The 19627-nt window shown below is 36.5% G+C and overlaps 1 protein-coding gene across 1 annotated transcript in view; it reads left to right on the forward strand.

The window, feature by feature from the left end:
- Window positions 1-19627, forward strand: part of PLCB1 (phospholipase C, beta 1 (phosphoinositide-specific)) — a 765482-nt gene that overhangs the window by 546566 nt on the left and 199289 nt on the right. Inside the window, exons 10-11 of the mRNA XM_011998595.1 lie at window positions 5410-5556; window positions 17752-17909. Of these exons, the coding sequence (XP_011853985.1) occupies window positions 5410-5556; window positions 17752-17909 (305 nt within the window). The remainder of the gene's footprint in view (window positions 1-5409; window positions 5557-17751; window positions 17910-19627) is intronic.

The raw sequence follows: 19627 nt of genomic DNA on the forward strand, positions 1-19627 counted from the left end.
ATAAATATGAGCTGAAAACATCTTTTCCCAAGTACCTGAAACAGGAGGGTCAATCCAGAATGTCTCCTTAAAAGTAGGTTTTTAGAAGCCCGTAGATAAAGGGATCCGAACCTGAGAAGATGAGAGAACCACTCCACAATGCTCTTCTAGACCATTCTTCCTTTCTGTTCTCCAGGGCTCCCTTTTCTGGACACAGATCTTCCTCATTCTTAATTGTTGCAAGGCCAGTGGGATGGCCCTGAGTATAGAGGAGGCATCGGAGTAGCCCATAGCCCAGTAAATACTCAAGGACCTTTGTATGTATTTGCAAGCATGATGGCATCCCACTGAGTGTCACTGAATACACTGCAGAGTTATAAAGCATGATTTTAAAGCATCCCTGGAAGGTATCATTACGTCATAGCAGAATTTTGAATTAATGTCTTTCTGACATCTTTAGGAGGATTGTTTTTCCTATTCTTTGAGGGATTTACATTTTTCGTACTTCAGCTGGAAATGGTACAAACACCATGTATGTTTATGAAAGCCTTTAAATGCCATTATATGAGTGACATGTCCAATTGGAAGCATACTGATTTATTATTAACAAAATATGTAAGGGAATTTATTTTTAGCCTTTGTCAACTAAGCTTATCCTTCTGAACTCAACTTTTCTTTCTGGTGATTTTATTTCAGAAAATAGTAGCATTGCTTTTATTGTGGTTTGATGTTTCATAATCTCGCTCAAATATGGGACATTTTGTTTTAATTTAGCTAGAAATAATTCCTATTATATTAGCCTGATTGAATTCATAGACTTTCAGAGCTAGAGGAGACTGAGGCATCCATATAGATTACTCATCCTATAATTGAGGAATTTGTCCCTGACCAGTGACAAGAATGGAAGAAAACTGGATTTCTTGCAATGTTACTGATTTATTTAGAAAAGCAATATGTTTTCTTATCTTAATTCTCAAGGTTTTTCATTCTTCTATGTGCCTCAGTGGACCAGAGTGGACCAGAAAAAAATTGTAAATTTTTCACAAACAGTGCAAGTTTGATAGAAAAGGGCTAATGCATTTAAGTCAATGGTGACAACAATATTCCAGCTGAAGGTTATGTGGAAGGAAAATCCTCAGAGTTTGTTCTCTGCCCCAAGTCTTTACTAGTCAGAACTATTTTTTAGGCTAATTCGTTATGACAAAACATCTGTATTTTTGCAAATTCTCTTGACCCCTTGACTGACACCTACAAGATTACAAACTGACCGCTCTTTATCTTTACATTTTACTGGCTTTCCTTGACTTTGACGTATCTCTGCCTAATCATTTAATGTATCAAAAATCTTCAGCATTTGCTCCTTTTGTTAGCAAGGCAAAGCTTTGGGATTGAAAAGTTGATACCTGGTTTCCCAGTTAAGAGTTCCCTGATTGCACAGTTATTTTATTGCTATGATACGAATGTGTTTACAAGAAGCTCACTTGTAGTCTGCAGTCGTATTCTACCCAGACTGCCCTTCAAATTCAATCTTTGTTCTTATTTAAGGTTAGGTAAATTCCTTCACTAGGAATTTTTAAATTCTTTAATATAATTACAAATAATCCTCACACTCACTCACCAAACTATTGTTGTTTACTGATTTTAATCTATGCTAAAAATTATGTTAAAAGTTTTTATTCCAATGAGATAATAAAGGTAGAGAAAACAACCAAAGAGGTTATGGTTTATTTGACCTGTAGGATATTAACTAGTCTGTATTCAATTTAGTAATATCTGTCTAGGTTGTGTTTTTGGTTTTTGGTTTATTTGCTTGGTGTTTGTTGACAAAAATATACAAACACAGACATACAAACACATAAACATACACATACAAACACATACATACATGTGTGTATATATGTCTACATATATATTTATATATGTGTGTATGTGTGTCTCATAGCTTCCTCTGACCTGGCTTTGACATCTTCTGGATTCCTCAACAATGGATTAAATAAAACTTGGATACACATTCTTTGCATGTTCCAAATTATACCTTGACCTTAATTATAATATCTTCATTTGAGGATGACAAATATATGATGCGTATACCCTCGCTTTTCTATCCTGTACCCAAGGCAGACATCAAAATTCATCACAGGCACGGTTCGGAATCTTTCTCAACACAAGCACCCAGAAGACATTAACAATAAATGGAAATTGGAACTAAAGTTAAAATCTATTTGTCATTTCTGCCCTATTGGCCTATGTTGTTTTTGTCTTGCTTTTAAAAGTTGCTGATCAAACCAAAGCATGTTTATTCTTGCATTTCATTCTTGTTCTTCTTTCATGTTCAATAAACCATTGTATTAGATTGCACAGTTATTTTATTGCTGTGATATGCATGTGTTTACAAGCATACACTTGCCAGTTTTCTATACCCTGTGACTACCCCAGTATGCACACTCATCCAGCAGTTACATTACTTTCCTTTCCTGGCCCCTAAAGATACTTGCATTTATTGCCTGTCTTTTAAGGAATTGCTAGTTAGAGACTGAGTTGTATGAAATTGTCTTTTGCATAGGTTAAAAACAGCAAATATTACAAATTTCATATCATCTGTCCTAATCAGAACACAAGAATCAAACAAAATGGTGCTGTCTTTGGTGATCTTCCAGTTTCAAAACAATTTATTTTCTATTTTGAATCCCAATAATCATCCAAAAGAAGTGGTGATTTAGCACCCACTGTGCGTAAAGCATCTAGTAGACACCAGGGACGACAAAGATACATGCACATTCAGCTTTTAAAGGTGTTCATGCCTGGGTTTCAAGGGGTGAATGGCCTTATTTTCTATTAGACAGTGAGCTCTTTGAGGGCAGAGGCTGTGATTTACTGTGCTTTATTTTTTCTGTGCATTTATCGTATGGTAGATGTTCAATAAACCTTTGTGAAATTAGTGAAAGGCAAAGAGATAGGGGAGAAAGAAAGGAAATAGAGAGAAAGGGAGGAATAGAGATTCTAGTGTGAAAAGCACCTGCCCAGGCCCAGCACAGTGGCTCACGCCTGTAATCTCAGGACTTTGGGAGGCTGTGGTGGGAGGATCGCTTGAGTACAGGAGTTCAAGACCAGCCTGGGGAACATAGGAAGACCCCAGTCAATAACAAAGAAAAACAAAATTACCTGGGCATGGTGGCGCATGCCTGTGGTCTCAGCTACTCAAGAGGCTGAGGCAGGAGGATTGCCTGAGCCCAGGAGGAAGGTTTTTCCTTTATGAAGCAGCTCCTCTCATCAAAAGAGCCAAAACAAACTTTCCTTCTTATTTTTTATTCTTGGACAAGAGTAAAAGCAATTTAGCTATTGAGTTTCCAGAACTTGGGAAAAGCAGTCATCAGTCACCTTGAGAAACGTATTGAATGTGAAAAGATTTTTACTGTGGTAAATAATCAGTGCTAGTTTTGCCATTTACAGATGACACACCTCTTAGCAATCAAGAATAAATAATGTTTAAATCAGTAAAAATTAGAATTGTTAAATGTCGTCGTTTTACTGATAGGTTTCGCAGTAAGGGTGAAGAGAAGGAAAACAGATACTTTTATATACCATTGGTGAAAGTCAATTGCTAGGACTTTAACAGAAAGGAAATTGGTTATGTGTATTAAAATCCTCAAAAATATGCAAAGTCTTTGAATCAGAAATTATATTTCTGGGAATTCATCCTGAAGAAATAATTAAGTATTTATACAAAGATGTAACCATCAGAGTGGTCAAGTCAATGTCATTTATACTAGTGAAAAAATTAGAAACAACTTTAATGACCAATGATAATAGAATATTATTTTGTATTATACTGCTATATTTTATGATATAAAAATGTAGATAGTTGCATATTTTATGCTATAGTTATTTACCTGCATAGAATTTCTTTTTACATTAAAAATGTTCATAATATATTGCTCAGTTAGTACAAATGTTACTAAATTATATTTATAATTATATGTATGTGTGTATATGCATGATTACAGCTTCATAAAAGAATTATACACACACGGGTGTTTTTCTGGAAGGATACACAGCAATATTTTAACAGTAGTTATCTCTGAAAGAAAAGTTAGGGAGGTTCAAAACAAGTTTTATTTTTTCTCTCTGTTTATCTCATTTCCCAGTTTTTCTTTAATGAATGTATTCCAGTTTATAGTAATAAAAAACTGTTTCAACAGGAAAAAAAAAAATGCTACCCTCCGACATTTGTTGGCAACATATTTACTACCCACAAATCCGCTGTTGTTTTGAAGCTTTGATTGTCAAGATTGAAGAAACAAATTGTAGTGATAAAGCAAAATAGTTAAGATGATCCTATGTATCTATGAAGATTATTATGATAAAGAATTGTCTCAATACGTGTATCAAAACATCCAGTTGTATACCTTTAATATATAGTTTTTTAAATTATACCTCAATAAAGTTGACAAAAGAATTTTGTCAATATTTAGTATTAGTCAACTCAGAAAGGTTACAACATAGAAAAATTTCTAGATAGAATCTGAGTAAACCAAATTAGCTGTGTCATATTTCTGCCATCTGAAGTAAAATCATTCTTAATATGAGATTTAAGGATCTTTTTTCATGAGCATTCAAATTTTTATTTTTAGGAAAGACTTGTTTGTGGGTATCTTTATTTTCTGTTTCAGAGAAAAAAATATCATTATTTGAAAACACTTTCACATTATGTTAAATAATAAAACCACTCGTAAATAATTTATTTTTTGTTTTTTATTTTGAGTCTCACTCTGTCGCCCAGGCTAGAGTGCAGTGGCACAATCTTGGCTCATGCAACCTCCGCCTGCTGAGTGCAAGCAGTTCTCCTGCCTCAGCCTCACAAGTAGCTGAGATTACAGGCGCCAACCATGCCCAGCTAATTTTTGTATTTTTAATAGAGACAGGATTTCAACATGTTGACCAGGCTAGTCTCAAACTCCTGACCTCAAGTGATCCACCCACCTCAGTCTCCCAAAGTGCTGGGCTTACAGGCTGCTGTATATAATTTTGATCGTAAAGTAACATATATTAATAAGAAAAAAATTGAAAAATTACCCCAAATTCTATCACACAGAGATAAGCACTGATAACATTTTAGTGCTGATTCATAAAGGTAATACCCAGTCTTATATTGGGAAACAGGAGGTTGGTGTTTAGTTATTTAAATCCTCTGAAAAGTCGGTAGGGATCATGTAAGTACATTTTTTCTCTATTATCTGTGACATTTGGAAATAATTGTAGTGAAACAGCATAATCCTACACTCTTATTTATCCACACTAAAATGTAATTGTGGCTGCTGTCTTCTACCTTGGACACTACCAGATATTTCTGGGGAAAAAAAAAAAAAAAGAGGCAACTTGACACTCATAAAAAGAATGCATTCACATCCTTTCTAACTTCATTTCCTCCAGGACAAATATCAGTGGATGGGTTCATGCGCTATCTGAGTGGAGAAGAAAACGGAGTCGTTTCACCTGAGAAACTGGATTTGAATGAAGACATGTCTCAGCCCCTTTCTCACTATTTCATTAATTCCTCGCACAACACCTACCTCACAGGTATGAATTTTCTGGTTCTTTGTTACTTTAGCCAGTCTCACCAAATTTCACCAACCTCTACTTGCTGTTGTTCAGAAGCTGAAGTGTGTTTTCTTCCATTTCCTGTGAAGCGCCTCTGAGAACCCTGGGGTTCCACCACCAAAGCCTTCCGCCTCCCATGAGCAGTCATGTCCACATGTATAGGAAGCAATAGCATCATTTCTCCATAGCCTAAGTTTTCAAGTCTTCTAAAATGCAACTATGGCTGACATTTTCAGACCAATGGGATTTTTGTGTAACTGAACTCATTCTTCAGTGTACTTGAAGCCATGTCCAGTCCTATCCAGTTCTCTGGGCTGTGTTCATCTACATGACAGCTCAGAAGGTCTTAAGTGGTGGCTCATGCCTATAATCTCAGCACTTTGGGATGCCGAGGCGGGTGGATCACCTGAGGTCGGGAGTTTGACACCAGCCTGGTCAACATGGAGAAACTCCTGTCTCTACTGAAAATACAAAAAAAATCAGCCAGGTGTGGTGGCGCACGCCTGTAAACCTAGCTACTTGGGAGGCTGAGGCAGGAGAATCACTTGAACCCAAGAGGCGGAGGTTGCAGTGAGCTGAGATGGCGCCACTGCACCCCAGCCTGGGTGACAAGAATGAAACTCTTGTCTCAAAAAAAAAAAAAAATTAAGTAATTGCTTTTTGTTCAAGGTAGGACAGGGCTTTAGACAAAAACAAATTGACCTGTGAATGACAACTTATACTTTATTGTAAATGTTAAAATAAAGTAGGAAAAAACAACAATATGTTTCCTAATCTGAGCTTAAATTAAGCATTGACCTATTTGGCAGTCTGGTGAAGTGTATGCACCCTTCTCAGAATGCTAAATGCATAAATTAAGTACCTAGAAATAAAGAGGAAATAAATTTCATTGAAATATTTTTATGAAATGTTGTGATATATATCCTTGTATATCTCAGTATTAACACAATTTGACTAAGTATAAGCAAAACGTTGTGATATTTGCAACAATTGGAATATAATACACAGCTCTTGCTAGTGACTTGTAAGCTACATACTTAACTAAAGAGAACGTTAAATTTTGTGTGGAGGTTAAAATTAAAACTGTAACCATTTTTTCTCATCCAAGTTCAAGGAGGTTCATGGAATATCACTTTAAGAGTCTAGATCTTTGACATGTTAAAATTCAAAGAAGTATAATTTTTAAAATCTGAGCACATTATAGAATCTTACATTTATCCTATATTTAGGACCACAAAACTCAAAAATACTTAAGTATGTGTCCAGTTGAATTTTGGGTATTCTGTGTGATTTTATTTAACTGGAAGTCACAATATAGACTAGATTTTTTACTAATAATCTTTTGAGTCCAAAATACCTTCCAACTGATATATTTATGTTCATTACATTCTATTTTATTTGTCATATAATAAATGAGTCAGTAGTACCAAAATGAATGACAAGACTGACTGGATATACATTCTATTTTTTCACCTTCTTTCAGAATATATTAATTTTTCCCTTTCTGCATATCACTAGGGTTTTCAGATTTTATGTATGTTCATTGAATCACAGCTACCATTTGCCTTTTGAGAGACCAAATTGTCTCAACTTTGGTTAGTGGGAGACATTTTTAGGCTATCATTTGTGTCCTCTTGACATGACCTATTAATCTTTGGAAGTGTTCTGGCACATAAAGATCTTCTGCACTCACCTTATTCTTTTCTGCTCCAGAGATGGAAACAGACTATTCCCCAATGAGCCCTGGTTCTTTTTGATGGGAAAGAAAAAGTATGAGTAACAGCAATTTGGACTCTGAACATTGCCTGGACTGTTTCAGTGATCAAAGGAAGAAAACATATTTTTTTTTGTCTTTTTAAGGCACGAGTTCACATAAATATTTCTACTTCTACCTACCAATTTAAATTATTATTATTATTATTATTGAGACAGGGCCTCACTCTGTTGCCCAGGCTGGAGCACAGTGGCATGATGATAACTCACTGTAGTCCCGATCTCCTGGGCTCAAGCAGTCCTCCCACCTCAGCCTCGTGAGTAGCTGAAACTACAGGCACGTGCCACCACACCTGGCTAATTTTTTATTTCTTGTAGAGACAAGGTCTCACTATGTTGCCCAGGCTGGTCTCAGACTCCTGAGCTCAAGCAATCCTTCTGTCTCAACCTCCCAAAGTGCTGGGATTAATGACATGAGCTGCTCTGCCTGTCCCCAATTTAAATTCTTTTTTAAAAATTTTATTTTTCCATCAGTTATAGGGGTATAGGTGGTATTAGAGTATAATATAGGTGGTATAAAGAGTAAGTTCTTTAGTGGAGATTTGTGAGATGAGATCCTGATGCACCCATCACCCAAGCAGTATACACTGAACCATACTGGTTGTCTTTTATCCCTCACCCCCTGCCCCAAGTCACCACAGTTTATTATATCATTCTTATGCCTTTGCATCCTCATATTTTAGCTCCCACATATCAGTGAGAACATACGACGTATGGTTTTTCATTCCTGAGTTACTTCACTTAGAAAAATTGTCTCTAATTTCATCCAAGTCATTGGAAATACTGTTAATTCATTCCTTTTTGTGACTGAGTAGTATTCTATCGAATATACATACCACAGTTTCCATATCCACTCATTGACTGATGGGCATTTCAGTTGGTTCCACAATTTTGCTATTGTGAATTGTGCTGCTATAAACATGCATGTGCAAGTATCTTTTTCAAATAATGACTTCTTTTCCTCTGGGTGGATACCCAACAGTGGGATTGTTGGATCAAATGGTAGTTCTACTTTTAGTTCTTTAAGGAATCTCCACACTGTTTTCCACAGTGACTGCACTAGTTTACATTCCCACCAGCAGTGTAGAAGTGTTCCCTGATCACTGCATCCATGCCAACATCTACTGTTTTTTGATTCTTGGATTATGGCCATTCTTGCAGGAGTAAGGTGGTATCGCATTCTGGTTTTGATTTGCATTCCCTGATCATTAGTGATGTTGAGCATTTTTTCATATGTTTGTTGGTCGTTTGTATAACTTCTTTTGAGAATTGTCTGTTCATGTCCTTAACCCACTTTTTGATGGAATTGATTGTTTTCTCCTTACTGATTTGTTTGAGATCATTGTAGATTCTGGATATTAGTCCTTTGTCAGATGTATAGATTGTGAAGATTTTCTCTCACTCTGTGGGTTGTCTGTTTACTGTGCTGACTGTTCCTTTTGCCATGCAAAAGCTCTTTAGTTTAATTAGGTCCCAGCTATTTATCTTTGGTTTTATGCAATTGCTTTTACCCAAAAGCAATTTTTGGTCATGAAATCCTTGCCTAAGCCAATGTCCAAAAGGTTTTTTCCAATGTTATCTTCTAGAATTTTTATAGTTTCAGGTCTTAGATTTAGGTCCTTAATCCATTTTGAGTTGATTTTTGTATAAGGTGAGAGATGAGGATCCAGTTTCATTTTCCTACATGTGGCTAGCCAATTACTCCAGCACAATTTGTTGAAAAGGGTGTTTCTTCCCCACTTTATGTTTTTGGTTGCTTTGTTGAAGATAAGTTGGCTGTAAGTATTTGGGTTTATTTCTGGGTTCTCTATTCTGTCCCATTGTTCTATGTGCTTATTTTTATACGAGTACCACACTGTTTTGGTGACTATGGCCTTAGAGTATAGTTTGAAATCAGGTAGTGTGATGCCTCCAGATTTGTTCTTTTTGCTTAGTCTTGCTTTGGCTATGTGGGCTCTTTTTTGGTTCCATATGAATTTTAGAATTTTTTTTTCCAACTGTGAAGAATGATGGTGGTATTTTGATGGAGATTGCATTGAATTTGTAGACTGCTTTTGGCAGTATGGCCATTCTCACAATATTGATTCTACCCATCCATGAGCATGGAATGTGTTTCCAGTTGTTTGTGTCATCTATGATTTATTTCAGCAGTGTTTTGTAGTTTTCCTTTTAGAGGCCTTTTGAGTCCTTTGTTAGGTATATTCCTAAGTTTTTTTTTTTTTTTTTTGCAGCTATTGTAAAATGGTTGAGTTCTTAATTTGATTCTCTGCTTGGTCACTGTTGATGTATAAAAGAGCTACTGATTTGCATATATTAATCTTGTATCTGGAAACTTTGCTGAATGCTTTTATCTGTTCTAGGAGCTTTCTAGAGGAGTCCTTAGGGTTTTCAAGGTAAATAATCATATCATCAGCAAACAGGGACAGTATGACTTCCTCTTTGCTGATTTGGATGCCCTTTATTTCTTTCTCTTGTCTGATTGCTCTGGCCAAGACTTCCAGTACTATGGTGAAGAAGAGTGGTGAGAGTGGACATCCTTGTTCCCATTCTCAGGAGGAATGCTTTCAGTTTTTCCCCATTCACTATTGTGTTGGCTGTGGGTTTGTCACAGATGGCTTTTAATTCATTAAGGTATGTCCCTTGTATGCCGATTTTGCTGAGCTGTGCTCTCTTTAGTAATCTTGATACCTAACAGATTATACATACTATCTCATTCAATTTACTGACAACCTTATAAGAGTATTAAGAAAATTTTCAATATTAATACAAATAATAAAACTACAGAATGTAGTTCAAATTTGTATATGCAGTTTTAAAAGTACATTTAACTAAAAATTTACAATCAAATTAATTTATTCTAAGTCATTCATATGCCCTTCCTGTGTATAACTTGGTTAACACAGATGTGGTAAAAAATTTGGCTCCACTGTGTCAGATTAGTTTAAATTTGAGGGTGTTGGCATATTAACAGCTGATCAGACTAACAAGATGATGTGATACTTTCAGCTATTAGGAAAGAGAAGGCTTTACCTTTTTTATGAAGAAAGAACTCTAATAGTTGTCTCCAAATTTCTGTACAATGGTTTTGTATCACCACCATCTGATTCATATACCTGGTTTCTGGTCAATTATCTCTTCAATTATTTAACTTCTAGTAATGTTAGAATCCACATATTTTCAAATATTCAGTGTTTTAAAACTATATTAACTATGTCAAATTGTATTCTCATCTAAGGGGTTTCGTTGTTGCTGTTGTTTTTTATCTTGCTCCCTTTTCTGAGCTCTGTATTATTATACCAAGGTTTGCATTAGATAAATCTGTAACCACTCAGCGGGGTTCTTCTTGCCTGCTGCCTAGAAAAAGCCAATACACTGAGAATGGCAGGTGTTACAGCAGAGAAAGTTTTCTTATTGCAAGGCAGCTGAGCAGACGGATGGGACATATTTCTCAAAACAGTCTCTCTGATAATTCAGAAGCTAGGATTTTTCACGGATAGTTAGGCAGGAGGGGGTTGGGAAGTGGTTAGGGAATGAGGAATGCTATTGGTAGGTCAGGAATGAAATGACATGGGGGTCAACGCTGTCTTCTTGTACTGAGACAGTCCCTGGGAGAAGTTAAGTCCATTTCTTGGCATGGGTCACAGGATGGGTGGCACTAGTTGGTCCATGAGAATTCAAGGGCTGAAAAATACTTTAAACACCAGTCTTAGGTTTTATAATAGTGATGTTATATATAGGAGCAATTAGGGAGGCTACAAATCTTGTGACTTCAGTCCTAAACCATAATTCCGACCTTGTGGTCAATTTGTTAGTTCTACAAAAGTTGTTTTGGTCCCCAAGAAACGAGGGGATTAGTTTTGGAAAGGGATTGTTATCATCTTTGTTTTAAAATCAAACTATATACTAATTTCCTCCCATAGTTATCTTGGTCTGTGCTCAGGAATGGGCAAGGACAGTTAATTTGTGAGGTTAGAAGCAACATGGAGTCAGCTATGTCAGATTTCTCTCACTGTCACAATTTTTGCAAAGGCAGTCAAATCTACGTTCTCACAATATTACCTTGCCCCAATACCAGTCATTTATTTTCCTGCAAGGAAATTAAGGAGAATTCCATATAATTAGAAAAATATAAAAATATAAATACAGGCTCTTGAAGTTTTGCCTGAAATGCTGTTTTGACTCATTCATCAAAATTTGGTTTTACTTCACATATTATTGGTAGAATCATTGTTTTAATTACAGATGAAAGTAATGTAGAAGTCCTGTTTCTCAGAAGCCTTTGGATAAACTCAGATTTCTATGATATAAACATTCAAGTTACCCCAAACCAAATAAGAATGTTATAAAATAAAAATGTAACCAATGACTAATCCAAGTGAATCCTATTAAATTTTTAAAGTAATATCTAGAAAATAATTTCATTTTTATACTTTACAGCCATTTTCAGAACAAGTAGAAACTGTATTTATAGAAACATTATTTCATATAAAGAGTAACTGGTGGAAAAAAGAAAGTTTTCCTATTCAAATGAGTTTAAGAAATGCTAGGTGCAAACAAAGGTTAGCACCTACCATAATGTGTTTTGAATATAAAATAAAAGGATCAGAGTCTCATAGTCATTAACTCTTCATCCTCCTTGTCACCACCCAACTTATTTTCCTGGAGCATTTTAAGGACTAATATTCCTGAAAAGTGCTATCTAAATCCAAATAGGAGGAATTTCAATATTCAGGATATTTTCTTTGAGCATCTAATGGAACTGTAAAAATTAAATATACAGAATGAAAACCAATAAGTGTAGCAATGCATTATTATTATGTCTATTTGTCTGCTCATTATTGCCCCTTTGTTGAATATCAAGATGCCCAGAAGGAAAAAGAAATTGCATCATTGAGAGAAATAGATGCACTCAATGAGTGGTTTTTAATTATCATGGTCACTTTTTGGGTTTGGGGTGATTTTGGCAGTACCCCCAGTACTGATTATGTTTTAAATTATTGCTTTTCCTTGAGGAATCCACCCTTCTGACTCAAGAAAAAGAAATCCTCCCAGGAAGAAACAGTATGCAGTAAATACAAACTATACTTGTGCACCTCTTCATAAACCTTCCCATACTCCCAACTATTTGGGAGATAATGGCTTCAGAAACACTGGAAAGGCAAAGTAGTGTATCTCCAGACAGTTAATATCTTCATTCAGATAAGAAGGAAACCATTTGATTTGAGGGTTTTGCTATCCCCAATAATCTGATGAATTAAATTATCTGACTGAATGTTTCTGATAATTATTCAACTCCTCTCCTCATGTGTAAGTTCTTGGCTGCAGAAAAGTTCTAAAAATGATTCCAGACCTAGCTGTACCCTTGCCAGTTATCTGCTACAAACCCAGACTTTGAGCATCCCTCCTCTCTTTCCCATCTCTCCCACTCATTTAGCCCTTAGCATATGCAACGTTTAATCATTTGCTTTTGGTTTAGAGCACACACATACCTAAGAAAGTCAGGTGGTAGAATGAAAAGATGAGCTTAGGAAATAAACAGGGCCCAGTTTAAAATGGCCTTTAAGTAAATGACATACTTATCTCATTTGAGCCTTGGTTTCTTTGTTTGTAAAATGGAGATAAATTAAAACAGCCAGGGTTCTTGTGGCTGAAAGTGATAGGATGCTATTATTTAATGGCTTAAAGAATTAAGCAGTGTATTACCTCACACAGCAAGGCACCTAGGAGCAGAGTGGTTGAGGACTGGTTAAATCAGAAATTCATTAATATTATGGAAGACCCAGGTGCTTTCTGTCTTTTTGGTCCCCTTATGGTTTCAAGATGACTGTGCACTCTAAGCGCTACCAAGATCCACAAAGGAGATGGCGAAAGTTCTTCTGACCCTTCTAAGAATGAAGAAAATGTTCCTAGAGGTTCCCTGACAGCCCCCACCTCCGTCCCCTCAATCTGGTAGGCATTCTTTATGCTGCGTTATATTTAGCTCAGAGTCACACCGCACAGCAATGCCCACAGTAATTGCTAACATGGGCCATAAAACTATCATGACTGACTGAGAAGAGTCAAGATTTACCCCAAGGCTGCAGAGAAGACCCTGAAGCATATCAGAACCTAGATAAAATATTTTATTGACAAGGAAAAAGAGAAAGAAGAGACAAAAGGGCAACTGGAAGTGTAAGAATGGGAATAAATTTATGTTTGCCTCCCTACCTAGATGGTAAGGGTAAAGGAATATGTCTCATGTCATTTTCATATCCCCAGTAACCAGTATTTTGCCTCCCACAGAAAATGTTTTGGGGAATATGTACAAACACATAATGGTGAAGCTCCTCTAATCAGGAAGGCATATACTTGAAGTCGTTTTCTCAAGAGTGGAAATGACTTTAGGCTCCTACATAGACACTTTGTTTCCTAAGCCATCTCATGTCAATTGCTCTGTGTTCAAGAGAGCACCATGGTTTCACTGGGGCAGCAGGCAGGTACCATGTAAGTGAGAAATCAGATCCAACAGATGCATCTAGAGATGGTCAAGACAAATAATACATTCTCTGCATTTTAGACAGTTTCCTCAGGTGTAGCCATGAGATTACATGCCCTGAATGGCTGTCATAGCATTGAAAGCAAGGAAATATAGTCCTCATTCCCATCTGTTGAAGGGGACAATGACTATTGAAGAAGGCCACTGAATTCACAAATATATCACATTCTAGAACCTTCTTACCCTGGAGGTTGGAGGGAAGACATTAATGATAAATATGAAAACAGGCAATTAATCATCAGCCACTGCAAGACGAGAAATTCTTCAGAAGTTTGTGTTAATGGAAGGATTGCTATTTTCGATCTTCTGGTTTTTTCTATCCCTGGATGCCTTGGGTAATGTGAGACAAAGCTCAAGGGAATGTAACCAGCCACCCAAAATGAATGCAGTCAAGTGAGAAGTTGCAGAGCTGTGACTTGGAGCAGTATTATGAATTACTCTGAGAAGGAGCTTCAGCTCCCAAGTTCAATCATGGGCTTGGAATGTATTCCAGAGGGTGTTCAGAGCCAGGGAGAGATGATGTCAAATACTAGTTTCAGAAATACCAAAGGTTGAATGACTCATGACCTATCACTAATCTCAACGTTCAGCGATCCCCTAGCCCCAGAAGCTATATTTAGTCAATATATTCCAATGGAAATATAATGGGTAGATGAGATGTAATAATGAGGAGTTAAGAATTTTAGTGAACAAAAATAAATCAGCTTTGAGGCTTAAGGCAGAAAAGAAGAGAGTAACAGAGAATATGAATACATGTGTTTGAAAAATATTTCCATAAATGAAGTAAAACATACAGGGAACCTAACATGCATTCCAAGGAATAGGATAATTATGGATAAATGTGGGTTTTTTCAAAGTATGCTTTCTTTGGGAGGCTTCCATTTCTAATAAAAAGTATTCATTTAAAGAATGAACAATGAGTTTACCTTGGAGGGATTCTTTTGGTCTTAGCTGTTGGACAATAAACTCTTTCTCTTTTTTATTTTTCAGTTTTTTCCCCACATTCCTTTGCATCTCACAAACCCAACCTCATGCCTTACCATGGTTTTCAAAACATTAACTGATCAACATTCAAAAAATACATCAAATTCCTTCTAATTGTTCTTTGATTCAAAATATTCACAAGAAAATCTAAGGAAATGTTTCTCAAAACGTTGAACCTCTTATTACAGAATGCTCTAGTGTCTGTTAGGTATTTATCTACTTTGATACACTGTTAAATCTGATTAAATTCATCACGCTATCCTTACTAAAGTTAGTAACATTCAACTAGTATTAATGAAATTGATTCAGAAATTGTGCAAAATGTAATTGTGTTGATATAGTCTATAATGTGCTTAAACAATTCTCTAAACAGTACACACAAAAATCTGCTCTATTCTTTAATACAGGTGTAATTTTCTGCAGGAGCAAGTATTTTAAATTAAATAACCGAATAATATTTGAATTATTCACTTCCTTTAGCTATAGCTCCCCTTTAAGTTTAGGAATAACATATAAATGTTTGTCTTTTCCCCTTTACTCCCACTGTCCCCTTGTCCCTAATGCAAAAAAGACCTTTGTAAATCTTTGCCATGACAATGAACTTTGAGGCAATTATTAATGGCAATTTGATTATCCAGCATCAGGAATTTTCTAGGTCATTTTGTCAGCATTTCTGCTTTTCCAAATGCATCATTGTGTTAAAAACATCCCATTTTTCCAGTAAGGAAAAGTTATTATGCAGACCCACTTAATCAGCCTTTCAGTGCATTTACTAGGGCTCCATAGAACTCAAAAATGTCATGCTTTTGTTATGCTGATGGTTGAGTATTATGACATGCATATAAAAATAAAATTAAGCTAGTGGGCTTAATCCCATTTTATTTGCCCTGTGTGTCTCCACGGGGCACATCTTGTCCATTTCAAAGTCATTTTAACAGTTTGCATCAATATGCCATCTTTTAACTGGCTATTTAAAAAAATGATGGTAGACCAAATGTGGTGGTTTATGCCTGTAATCTCAGCACTTCCTGAGGCAGAAGCAGGAGGATCAGTTGAGCCCAGGAGTTTGAGACCAACCTGGGCAACATAAGGAGACCCTGTCTCTAAACAAAATACAAAAATTATTTGAGCATGCTCGTGCCCATCAGTGGCCCCAGCTACTTAGGAGGCTTAGGAAGGAGGATGACTTGAGCCCAGGAGGTTGAGGCTTCAGTGAGCTATGATCACACCACTGCTTTCTAGCCTAGGTGACAGAGTGAGATCCCATCTCAAAGAAAGAAGAAGAAAAACTTTAAAAAAATGATTGGGGCTTATAGAGTATAAATGAAAGAAAATCTTTAATAGGGAAAACCAAAGACTTAAATTTATGTGTTGCGAATAGGCCTGTTGAAAGAGCTGTTTATTATTACTCTTTCAAAAATAATTTATCCTGAAATTAGTGACTTCCATTGACTTAAGTAAAATAGCAGCTTTTGGCTTCCATGCCCTGTGTATCACAATCAAGGACCTCAGACCTTTCAGGTGTTTTGATTATAATAATTCTCATCACTTTACTAGGGTATGTTAGTTCTACTCACAAAAGTCTAATTCTTGTAAAGTTTATCTTTTTCTTCTGTTGCTTGTGTTTTTGGTGTTGTATCTACAAACCCATTGCCTAATCAAGGTCACAAAAAATTTACTGCTATGTTTTCTCCTAAAGGTTTTGTAGTTTTAGCTCTTACATTTATACACTTGATCCAATTTGAATTTAGTTCTGTATGTTATGAGGTAAGGATTCTTCTTCTTTTGTGTGTGTGTGGCTATCCAGTTGTCCCAACACTGTTGAAAAGACTGTTCTTTCACACTGAATTGTCTTGGCAATTGTTGAAAGTCAGTTGACCATAAATTGAGGGTTTAGTTTGGAAATCTCAGTTCTATTTCCATTAGTCTATATGTCTTTCTTTATGCCACTACCACATGGTCTTGATTACTGTAGCTTTGTTGTAAGTTTTGAGAAGTGTGATTCCTCCAACTTTGTTCTTATTTTTCAAGATTGCTTTGGCTATTTAAGGTTACTTACATTTCTGTATGAACTTTGGATCAGCTTGTCCCTTTTTTCCAAAAAAGCCTGGTGAGATTTTGATAAGAATTGTATCTTTAGGCCAATGGTGGGGAGTAGTGTCATCTTAGCAATACCAAGTCTTCTGTTCCATGAACATGAGGTGTATTTCCATTTATTTGGATCTTCTTTAGTTTCTTTCAACAACATTTTGTAATTATTAGAGAATAAGTTTTGCACTCCTCTGTTTAATTTAAATTTATTTTTTTAGAAGAGCCTTTTAAAAACAGAATGTTTAGCTTTCTCAGCATTTGTGCCTTCAGCAAACATGTCAGAGGCAGCTGGCTTATATAAAAGAACAGTCTTCCAGCAATAAATTCTCATCAGGAGGCAGTCAGAATTAAAAGAGTGAGTTTTGATGCTATAATCCTGGATCTTCTACTTCTTAGCAGTGGAAACTTGGGCAACTGAACTCTGTGCCATTTTATTATGTGAAATGGGTATTTTTTTTTTATTAAATAGTTATACCACAGAGTTTTTTGGTGCAGATTAAATGTTTAATATATATACAGTCCAAAAACCTGTAATTGGCACATGGTAAATAGTTAATAAACGTGCATCGTTGTTATTGTTACAATGCCCTATCTTTCCCCAAAGCACTACTACAGATTCTATTTGAGATTGAGCCATTACCTTCTGGTGTGTTGAGGCAGAAGAAAGGCAAAGAATAACTGCTCCAGCTCTTAGACTCTGTTTTCCCACTATTGAGGAGCCTTTCTAAGAAAGCACCACTGTCTTCCTTGCTTATTGGGAATCTGGGGTTTGTTTTGTTGGTGTTTTATAGCTGGCCAACTGGCTGGAAACTCCTCTGTTGAGATGTATCGCCAAGTGCTTCTGTCTGGTTGTCGCTGTGTGGAGCTGGACTGCTGGAAGGGACGAACTGCAGAAGAGGAACCTGTCATCACCCATGGCTTCACCATGACAACTGAAATATCTTTCAAGGTAGGGTATATGAATGTTACTAAGAGAGGCAGCTGGGGACACCTGATTCCTTTTGGTTAAAGCCTTCTAAGGTAGAAAGTCCCAGTCATCACAATGAAGTCCAAAGGCTGTTAATCATCTTTGCAATTTCGGAGGCTAAAATTTGGCTGTTTATTCATGAATAATTGGCATCAGGTGAATTAATCCATGCTAACCAAATTCTAAGGAAACTGTCTTGTGAAAGGAAATATCAATGTATTTGTCTTGTCCTCTTTAGCACTCTTACTCCTAATTTCTTGCATTTTATTTTTGTGAAATGTACATACTTAAAGAATGCAGACAACTTATTTAGATGCTTTAACTAATGGCTATAAAGTATGCATCCATGTAACTACCATCTAAATTGAGAAATAGAAACTTGGGTGTACCTGAAACACTTCCATGTATCCATTCCCATCAGAATGACCTGTTTACCCTCAGAGGTGACCACTGTCCTGACTATTACAGTGATCCCTACTTTGCACTTCTTTAGAGCACAAAGTACAAATTTATGTGCAGCCCTAAATGATGTAACTTCACCAATTTTTTTCACTTGTACATTGATTCACACTATAGTATACATTATTTTATGACTTGCTTTTTTCACTCCGCATTGTTTAGAAAGTTCATTAATATTGTTTCAGGTAATTCTAGATTTTTTGACTTTCTTTTCAGGATGATAATATTAATTACTACTGTTAATTATTAGATAAGATTCCATTCTGTGATGCTAGCTGTTGGAATGGTGATGCCAACCAGTCAAAGACCCCCGGGAACATACCTGTGGTCAAGTTGGGTTTGTTTGCTCATACAACAAAGGAGAACACATGTTGTGGGGAGCTGGGGTATCTCAGTAAAAGTGTATCAGAGAGGAGTTACAGAACTTGGGCTTATAGTGGGCGATTTGGGGGATGGTTCAAGGGAGAAGGGTTTTGCAATGGATTGGGTGCTGTCAGCAAGCAGGAACAATCCTATGAGAGGGTATCTTAGTAAATCCTATCTAGGAAGCAGGACTAAAGCTGTTATTGATAAAGATGCATCAGTCATTCTTGTTAATGAGAAATGAGGTGCATTTGGTCTCTCTTCTTTTTCCAACTTTAGCTCTATTTTGCACCACAAAGGGCCTCACATTCATGTGTATGGACACCCAAGCCCAAATGTCTAAAGTCTGTCCACATCTCCTGCAAAGAGCCTTCCCCAGGGGGTTGGGGCAGTTGGAGTAGGGGAAATCTGGGGTCCTAGGTACTTGGAGAGTGACTGGAGAAAGAAGGTGTGGGCTTCAGGGAAAATGTTCTCTTGGCTGACTCAGGCTTTTTCACCCCTTTAAATGGGAATCAGAAGAGAAGGGCTAGAGGACAACCTCTTGCACTAGGTCCCAAGGCATAAGCCCTATTGCCTGGGATACCTGGGTCTCAGGGAAGTGTCACCAACTCTTATCTGAAGCAACCAAGGAAACAGAGTCCAAGTATGTAAGTAACTAAGGTGAGTGGAGACAAGGCCATTGAAAATGGGAGATTAGAGTACTAAGAAGCTAGAATATGGGATGAATATAATGTTAATATTGCCAAGGTTAGTGAAAAAGCTTTGAATGAAGAAACTGTGAGCCACTTGCCAACTCTTTGCTGAATGAGGGTGGCTCAGTAGATGGCAGAAGTGAAGAGGTAAAAACTCTTTTGGCTGCTTCATGGGAACTAGGATTT

The sequence above is a fragment of the Mandrillus leucophaeus genome, unplaced genomic scaffold (assembly GCF_000951045.1).
Source record: "Mandrillus leucophaeus isolate KB7577 unplaced genomic scaffold, Mleu.le_1.0 Scaffold116, whole genome shotgun sequence".
NCBI lineage: Eukaryota > Metazoa > Chordata > Mammalia > Primates > Cercopithecidae > Mandrillus > Mandrillus leucophaeus.